Here is a 9,602-nt window from a genome sequence, read left to right as displayed (position 1 = left end):
TACTCTTATGCGGCTCCCATCACCAACAGGTCTGTCAAAATATAAGAATCCACTAACACTCTCGATTTCCAATTCACAAAAATCTCTCGTTTAATCACCTGGTAAAATGTATGAATCTAAGGTTTGGAAGTATCGATTCGAACAACAAACAAATAATGGCGATAACCAGCAAATTGTAAGTTGAAACTCGGCTTCAACTTGATTCACGCCTTCATATGTTTTATACGTTATATTTAGATTTAGATAAAGTTAACAAAATAGTCCCTATGGTTTGTCAAAATTGTTAAATTTCGACTTGCTTCACGCCTTCACATATCTATTTTATACGTTACATTGAGCAATGTGTGGCGCTCAATCTGTGATGCGTGTTGTGTGCTATACTAGTATAAAAAGCAACGATGCTCGGTGACCACACATCACGCACCAAATTACATGCATCATGCGCGATGCGTGATCAGAAGGTATTTTGCAATTACCGTAATATGCATGAGAGCATATGGTTAAACACTTTTGGAAATGAGTTTATTTTGAACAATTTCACTTGAGTAAATTCTGTTAGGTTTTTATTACCCCGAACAAGACCACGATAATCGCTGATTATCAAAACCGTGAGTAAACGAATATTCTCAACGAACAAAGATACTAAACAAGAAACGTAATACACGAAATTTAACATGGTTACATCCAATCGTGCGATTAATTTAGTCGCATGGCCAACAAGAGAGAATTTTTCTTATTGATTTTCGTAGGTGCTTGCAAATACAATGAGATTAGGGTTAATATTTATAAGTGAAAAAACAAAATCCTTTCCTAAAACCGAACAACTTGCTTACCACGCTAGACTTCACATTTCGCAAAGCCTATCTCGCGATCCGTTAGGGCACCTCCAGGCTCCAGTCGTGAACTATTGTTCCCAAACGCGAGTTGTAACCTCTCAAACATTCGTCACACTTTTTCGCATTTTAAACCAGCCAACTCTCGATCTGCGAGCCCCTGCTCGCAATCCGCGATCATGCATCTGATTTTTTCTTCGAACTCGTTCCACATTCACACTTAACAAATTCTTCATTCCCCACCCCATCTCACACACACAAAAACAGAATTGGAAAATAAATTTTTACTATCCTGGACCTCATAATAACAGCAAATATTTATTGTTTCTCATATAGATGGGTAGTATAGTTCAGACATATAGTTTTTTTAGATGTGTCATCAAAAAATATAAAACAACCAAATATATATTTTTTTTCACAAGAAAAGAATAATTATGTCCTTTAGTATATTTAGGGGTCAACAGTGTTGGTTTCTTCAAGATAGCACTCATACAAGACCTGCAAGATTTGTTCCATTGATGGGCGTTGTTCTTGATACCGTTGAAGACATTTTGAAATGAGTAAAGCCAACTTGAATGCTCCTTTTGGAGGATGATCGTTATCTAGAAGCTGTGGATCCATGATCATTCTCAAATTTTCTCTGTCTGGCAGTAACGGAGTAGCCCATTTCACCAAATTTTGTTTTCCGTAAGGTCTGTTCACATCATACCCCTGCACCCCTGCTAGTATTTCAAGCAGTACCACTCCAAAAGAATATATCTCGCTCTTCAAACAAAATCCTGCCAAATTTGTTCTTCATTAGTCAAGTGTTGGCAAGTACATGAATAATGAAACAAGTGCATATACGTATGGCTCCATGCCTAGTACCATGTAACGAATTGGTTACAGTTGATTAGGAGCAGATACGTAACATTAGATAGTACAATAGCAAAACGTACCATCTTTTAGCCAATGAGACTGTGTCTGAGTAAAATAACCATCAAACTTGTCTAGCCGATGAGACCGTTTCTGTGTGAGATGGCCATCAAACTTGTCTAGCCGATAAGACCGTGTGAAATCACCATCAAACTTGTCTGCTTGGTATTGAAACCACTCAGGTGCGGCATAAACTGTCGTATATATACCGAGACTGTATGAGCCAATAGCCACATATGTATTTTCTACTTCATAGTCAGAAAGTCTAGCATTATTTTCCTGAAACTTGTAATAATAAAAGAACATTAAAGTTGATGTTATGTTTCAGCTGAAAATGGAAATATGTAAGAAGGCAATTAGTTGTACCGAGTCCACCAATATAAGAGAGGTCTTAAATTGCCTGTATGCTGGTTGGTTCCTTTGATGTAAGAAAGATAGACCTTGAGCCACTCCTACTGCTATTTTGAGCCGTGCAACCCAAGAAAGTGATGTTTTACCTTCTTCTGCATAGGCACAACATGTACATACATCATATTAAGTCTCTACAAATGAAAACCATCCTAACAGTGAAAGGTACTCAAGTAAAGAACGATTCAAAAGGATAGTCATATTTGTTCGATAATTTGAATCCATTTCTTAATGGAAAAGTCTAAAGAATTCTTCAGTTGCATACAGAAGATAATCTTACGTTGGAAGAGGCGTCTTTCTAAACTTGGGTCTGTATTGAGCTCATAAACACAATACAGTTCTTGTTCATTCAGGCAATATCCCACGAGTTTAACAAGGTTGGGATGATTGAATTCATTAGCTTTTAGATGCAGCTGCAAACCAAAATAAATCCACAGATGTAAACTTAATAATTTGCAAATATAGATGGAAAATGTATAATTAACCATCTCAAGAACCTCAGTAGCAACATATACTGCGGTGGCCAGGGAAAGAGTCGAAAACGGTCATGAGATTACCCTTATCTGTTTACCATTTAGATGGAAATATAAGAATTTCTATGATTTTGTTATCAATAATAAGTCTCACATCAATATTTCATTGGTCAAACACCAAAGTATTTAAAAATACATGTGAGATTCCAAAATATGCTTCTTCCTAACATGCATCAGCTAAGAATTCAAAGTACCTGTGATGTTCCATGAATATGCTTCTTCCTAACATGCATCGCCAAACCAACACCATGATCTGTCGGGGCTAGCATATTTTCGTCCATCCAAACTTCGTAAATGGTCTCAGTTAACTTGTATTCAAAATAATGTGTCGCTCTTGCCAATTCAGCGTATTTAAAAACTCTTACACCTTGATCGTTGTTTTTCTGAACATGTTGAGCACTTCCTCCTGGTGCAACCATCATCGACTCAGCCTTGACTGAGAAGAAATTTCTTAGCCTGTTAATGATATTGACCTCATCACCAACAGAGTCACTGGTATTTCTTTCTTGTAATAGAATGGAATCGAGTTTAAACACAATTTCTGCCATTGTAGGGCGTTTTTTTGGTTGATTATGCAAGCACTGGCCTGCTATGCTTGCAAACTCCTTCAGGGATTTTTTTGAGACTTGTCCGATCAATCTAGGGTCAATTATCTGATTGATTTTTCCTTGTTTTATTTGGTTTTGAACCCATAAGGCTAAACTCCATTGATCTTCATCAATGCTTCGATCTACCGCTTGCCTACCAGACAAGACCTCAAATAGCACAACCCCAAAGGCATAAACATCCGATTTTCTTGTTAGATGTCCACTGAAAAAATAAGATGGATCCATATATCCAAATGTCCCTTTGACTTCAGTGCTCACAAAAGTTTGTGTTTGGTTTATTGGTCCTACTTTGGTCAATCCAAAGTCTGAAATTTTAGCAGATAAATTTGCATCCAACAATATATTGGAGGACTTCACATCACGATGTATGACACCGTGTTGAGTTGATGTGCCTGTGTGAAGGTAATCTAACCCACGAGCTGCACCAATACATATTTTTAATCTTTGTAACCAAGATAGATCTGTACCTGTTTTGTGGAGGTGATCATGAAGGTTCCCATTAGGCATAAACTCATAAGCTAGAACCATCTCTTTTCCATCATTGCAATAACCAATAAGTGACACAAGATTACCATGTCGCAGCTTAGAAAGAACCTCAATTTCAGCCTCAAATTCACGGGCTCCTTGGTTAGATGTAGTTTGCAAGCGTTTTAACGCAACTTGGTCTACTAAACCAATTTTGCTGATACATTTATACACTTTACCAAAACCTCCTCGCCCAATAACTAACGACTCGTCAAAGTTATTGGTTGCTGATAAAATCTCAACAAGTGTGAAACGTTGACAAGTTTGATCAGGGTGTATGATTGAGGAGTTTGTATCCGCAGCCACCATATGTTTAGGTAACATCACCGGCAAGATTTTTAGGAGCTGATCTTCAATAGCTTCAGAGTTGCTGGTCAAAGGGGATATTTTGGATTTGCTATTAAGGAATTGACAAAGTCTTCACACTGAAAGATAGAAGAGTCAACAGAGTTCAGTTTTTTTTTTTCTATTCAAAAATAACTCTTATTTCTTACTTATATATTCTTAATTTTAAACTATTACTATTTGAACATGGATCTGTGAAATGTGAATGGCCACCGTTGTATTCATTTGTTACACTGAGAGTCCGACTCCCAACCATGACAGGGTTTCGTCCAGGACTAATCAATCATTCAGCACCACATCAGCACCTCCATCCCACTTTCTTCCCAAGACTAAACCTGCATTAAACACTCCCAACAATGACATACCTCCTCAAATAAATTGAGACCCACTTAAATTATTTAATTAAAGATGTTACAAGCTTTAATGCTCATGGTACAAGCAATATACACGTCCAGCCGTCGGACAAGAACCTTGGCGGAAGAGCTGAGCTAGACCCCTGGACTAGAGCTGGGCTAAATGGTGCCATCAGTGTCCTCTGGACTAAAACTTGGGCGGAGCCTGGGCGTATGCTTTGGAGCAACTCTAACAATCCTTAAATTTTTCAATTGAAACCTTACATTAAATTTCTCATTACCTCTCTCCCTTATCTTTCACCCACACAGGTTAACAACATAATCCCTCTTCTTAAACCCCCTCCGTTCATAATTGGATCTGTTCAGTTTCTATAGAGATTTCAAATCGGCACTGCATAAAGATCACGAAGTGAAAATTTAGTAATCATTAGTTGCAGTATATTTTCATCAAATAATAACAGCAGGATAAATGAGTTTTCATCTAGTTGTCATTATCCTAAGTAATTATGAACAAGCTAAATCATCTACTTGTGATACCATCATCAACAACCTATGTTTGCTTCGAATCCTTTCACATTCATTCACAGATGTATCATATTCGGCATTGCAATTGTGTAAATTTGTTGATTTAACAACACAAATCCAGAATCCACAGAAACCGCACTGTAGGCCCGAGATTTCGGATTATGTAAACTATCCCAATTTCTAATCCACCGTCGCCGTTTAACTCCTTACAAACCCTAACCTCCGTATTCTTATGCGGCTCCCATCACCAACAGATCTGTCAAATATTAAGAATCCACTAACTCTCTCGATTTCCAATCCACAAAACTCTCTCTTTTAATAATTAATCACCTGGTAAAATGTATGAATCTAGGGTTTGGAAGTACCGGTTTCGATCAACAAACATATAAGGGCGACACCGATGGCTGGAGACCCAAGCTTTTGAGATGATCAGCTTGCTTCAAGTCTACCGAAGATATACATAGAACTTGTAATTAAAAAGTTACGTTTAAGCTTTTATCATATTTTATCATAAATTAATTGGGTTAAAAGCTACAAATACACTAACCGCGTGATGCAGCGGGGCTTTCCGGGATTAATATTCATATATAACGTAGCGTTTTGTATTTATAGAATTAAAAACGCGTTGTGATGAGTGTTTTTAAATACACGTGGTTAGTACCTAGTATACCTAATGGCATGCGGGTTTTTGACGCCAGAAAAATCGATTAATTTTGGTTGTTTATTATACGTATATGTATATGTATGAAAGATAGTCCGAAATATTTAGCTGTTTTTAAAAAGCGTCTGTTTCGCGTATAGTTAGATGCCTTGTGTTTGTAAAATTATTTCGAGTTGAACGATGATGTCGGAAAAATTTAACATGTGGCGAGCGGTAAGATATGGACCGTTAAAAATTTGGGTAGAGTTTGTTTAAGGTTTTTTAATAAAATTATAATTTTACATTACTTACCCCTGAGAAATTGATAAAGTTAACATTTTTAAGGGGCAGTTTTATAACTTTTGTTGTTATTGTCGTTTGGAAAATGTGGATTAAATAAGACGACACAAAATGGCATGAGATTTAGTGAATACAAGATCCGGATCGGTCCGCGCGATGCGGCAGGACCTTTCGGGTTAGAAATTCATATTTAACGTGCCGTTATGTATTTACGGAAGCAAAATAGCTACGTTTTGTTTTTGTAGGTACATTACATACATAGCGGGAGTGTAGTCTGCATAGGTTACACAAATTATATAGATACAGATAGACAAAACTCAAAAGAGCTGGTGCTTTATAACTGTGTGGTTTCAATTCCTTTTTCTTCTTTGGTTTTTGGTGTGCATCGTTGGGAAATAGTATTCGGTTTGTGCCGGTGTTGCTTGTTTGTGCTTCTTCTTTTTGTGGTGTCGTTGGTACTGGTTTAGCGGCATGGTCTGCAAATATGAAAATAAAAAACATGATCAAACAAATCCAAAAGCTACAAATATCAAAACTTAACATGGTAGCAAATTAAAACAAAAACCACAATCGATGTTGTTGATTGATCTTCAGTATTGTTGGTCTTCGTTTGTGGTTCCGCTATATTTAAGGCCTTTGATATCTTGAATGCAGCCGATGTAATTTGTTTCATAATGTTATTAGTAGTTGGGCTGTGTTTCTACTGATGACGGAAGACAAAGGGCATATATTGATTATGTTTTTCTAATTATATCAAGTACTATGTAGCATATATTGTAACAGTATTTGGATCTGAATTTTAGATGTCATTTTAGTAACAGACTTAGTATGTTAAATGAAATTAATTAGCACCTCAAAACAATTAGATAGCAATTATAAATGTGTACTTGATAGTATGACAAAGAATACATATAAAGGAATCACATAATGCAATGTAGTTCTGGATTTCCAGATCTGCTTATAAAATGAAACATGTGCAGCAGTTCGATAAAAGTAATCAGCTGTAATCAGTTCACATGTTCTATTTAATTTACTAAGATATTAAATGTTACCTATCATCGTGCACGCAAACAAAATAAACATGTCAAAAACGTGATTCAAAAAATAGAATCCGTTCGGTGTTTTATTGGTGTTGTGGTGTGAGGTGCATTGTAGGTGGTTATTGTTGGATGATTGTCATTAGTTACATAGCTCTAGTTATTTACATTGGCAAAGGGTTATAGTTATAACAGTCGTTTAGTTGATTACACAACTAAGTTTAGCTTATTAAAGACATAATGACGGCTACGACAACGGCTAAAACGTACTTTAGTGTGGTTTAATGGTTTTATGAGTGGTGGTTGTTCAAATTTTTCTTTTGTACCTATGATCATTAGCAGTATTAGTGATGGTTATTTTGATGCTAATAGGAATTCAAGTAAACAGATTATATTATATACCCTCACTTAGGCTTTTCAGAATAGATATTTAACAATTTTCACATTAAATTCCTTATATGCATCTGAGATTATTAAGATCCTACAGTTATCCGTCACATAAGGACTTTTTTGACCCACAACACAGCCTATTAAATATACCAAATTTTAAAGTACCTTGTTTTACATATCATTAAAAATCCAAATCACATCACATAAATATTCATTTCCTAATTTCTCACTCTTAATTTAACTCGATATCTAGTAACCTACACAAATTCAAGCTCACCATAACTTCTAATTTAAAAGTATAAACATTTTATAAAGAGACAAAGTGGCCCAAGACAACATTGCCAATAAAACAAAATAACATAAGGAAATATTATCAAAGAAACGGTTGTACGTAGCTTACGGTGGCAGGGAATGGTGGAATTATTCGATGTCCGGGTTAAAATAGTAGTGGGTTCCGGACGTTGCGAATAGTTGTAGATATCCCGTGTCTGTAAAATGATAGAGTATATCATTAATAATGTACATAATGAATATTGTAAACGAACCCAATTTCTGTTGTTCAACCCAGTTCAAAGATATCATTCATTGCAGCTTCTATTCTTTATGAACTGGAAAACAGCTGAAAAACGAAACCCATTTTCCGTGATAATTTTTTTGTGGTCAGTTTTAACTAAGAACTTATCACAAAAAGATGTTGACAAAAGGTGGACAACAATTTATAATAATCCAGAGATGATAAGATGAAAACGTATTGTCGAATTACAATGCAGACCCGACTACCTAATATGAATCATCAATGGAAGATGATCGTGGTTCATTCATGACTGCATAATAACGCAAGCACGTAAATAAGAATAACATATAACATAAAATTATTAAAGCTGGAGAAAAAATTAAGAGAATTAGATAAATTTAATATAAAAACTTTTCAGTGACAAACTACAAGAGTGAATATCTTCAACATGAGATGAACATGTGTAAGTAATGCTATCATGTTAGATATAATCCTTAAAATACATTTATCACATAAAGACAAATGGATTGCACACAGTAAGCATAGGCAAACTAAGCAATGGTGAAAGGCAGTTACGACTTATGACTGATGAGGTTACATCCTTGTATATGCAAATTGACTTCTTTAAACTCTTGTATATTCTAAAAACGTTGCCAACAATCATGTGAGAAAGTCACGACAGACCCACAACTGTGAATATCATCTTCTAACAAAACTCCTTAAACAACATGAAAACAACAAATGTGAAAATATATAATATAAATTTATCTTATGTTATCAATTTAGAATTTCAACAAACAATCTGATCATCACGAATTCAAAATCGATTTTACACGCAATAGTCCCGATTATAACTCAAGCCTTAATTGAACGAAAAGGAAGATTAAAAAGCTAACTTGATAATGTTTTCAATTCCAAATTAAAGAAAAGGGTGCTGAAGAAAGAGTAATCTGGATGAATCAGCTTAAGGGTTAGCGCACGACACAAATCAGCGAGTGTTAATTGATTCCAGGCTGGGGGTTCGTGACGCTGAGCAGTTGGATTTGAGGCAGCAGCGGTGATGGCGGTGAAGGAGGTGGTGGCGAGGTTGATACAGGCGGCTAAGAACGTGAGCAATTTGGAATGAGGGAAGAAGAGAGAGGTTTGGTTAATTTGAGGGTGTTAAAAAAGTGGGTTTGGTTAATTGTCGTTTAGGGGATAGCAAGCGGCTGTAATGAGAGCCTCTTTTAGTGTATAACGGTTAATTTCTCACATGTCCCGACGTAGCTTACATACTCATTTTCGTCTCATGTTCGCTATATATATTTTCAAAAGGTGTACTGATGTAACCCACTATACTTTTTCAACCTGTAGCGAAACAATTGATGACGTGGCTTCTAAATAGTCATGACACGTTGGTGTTACATCAAAACAAAAACAGAAAGTATATAGCCTACATTGGAACACAACTAAAAGTATATGACATATTTGTAGCCATATAAAATAAAAAAAATTAAATAATTAACTTTACTGGTTCAGCATGTAACCGGTAAGGAAATATTAATATTGGTACACTTTTTAAAATTATATAGCCGACATAAGACAAAAATGAGTATATGGGCGACATGAGATATTTGAGAAAGTATATCGTCTATTTATAGCTTTAACCCATATATTTTATTGTATTTAAGTTTTAA

At 35.6% G+C, this 9,602-nt stretch overlaps 1 protein-coding gene across 2 annotated transcripts; it reads right to left on the bottom strand.

The window, feature by feature from the left end:
* Nucleotides 1-781: 781 nt before the first annotated feature.
* LOC139898216 (uncharacterized) lies at nt 782-4,273 on the bottom strand. Of its 2 annotated transcripts, none has more exons than XM_071880943.1 (5): nt 2,884-4,273; nt 2,437-2,569; nt 2,115-2,251; nt 1,772-2,033; nt 782-1,612 (listed from the first exon to the last, which is right to left on the bottom strand). In XM_071880943.1, the coding sequence occupies exons 1-5, from the start codon at nt 4,144-4,146 to the stop codon at nt 1,284-1,286; spliced, it is 2,124 nt and encodes a 707-aa protein (XP_071737044.1). In that variant the 5' UTR covers nt 4,147-4,273; the 3' UTR covers nt 782-1,283. The 2 variants fall into 2 exon arrangements, with proteins under 2 accessions (XP_071737044.1, XP_071737045.1); XM_071880944.1 differs by having other exon boundaries at nt 1,772-2,027.
* Nucleotides 4,274-9,602: the final 5,329 nt, after the last annotated feature.

Source organism: Rutidosis leptorrhynchoides, chromosome 3 (genome assembly GCF_046630445.1).
Source record: "Rutidosis leptorrhynchoides isolate AG116_Rl617_1_P2 chromosome 3, CSIRO_AGI_Rlap_v1, whole genome shotgun sequence".
Taxonomy (NCBI): Eukaryota; Viridiplantae; Streptophyta; class Magnoliopsida; order Asterales; family Asteraceae; genus Rutidosis; species Rutidosis leptorrhynchoides.
The sequence above is the reverse complement of the archived record's forward strand: the minus strand, read 5'-3'. Positions and strand labels throughout refer to the sequence as shown.

Coding starts and splice junctions, on each gene's coding strand:
- LOC139898216 (XM_071880943.1), bottom strand. CDS start 4,146: ATGTTACCTAAACATATGGTGGCTGCGGATACAAACTCCTCAATCATA. Junction 2,570..2,883: donor ATATTCATGGAACATCACAG/GTACTTTGAATT, acceptor TTTGGTTTGCAG/CTGCATCTAAAAGCTAATGA. Junction 1,613..1,771: donor GTCTCATTGGCTAAAAGATG/GTACGTTTTGCT, acceptor CAAATTTGGCAG/GATTTTGTTTGAAGAGCGAG.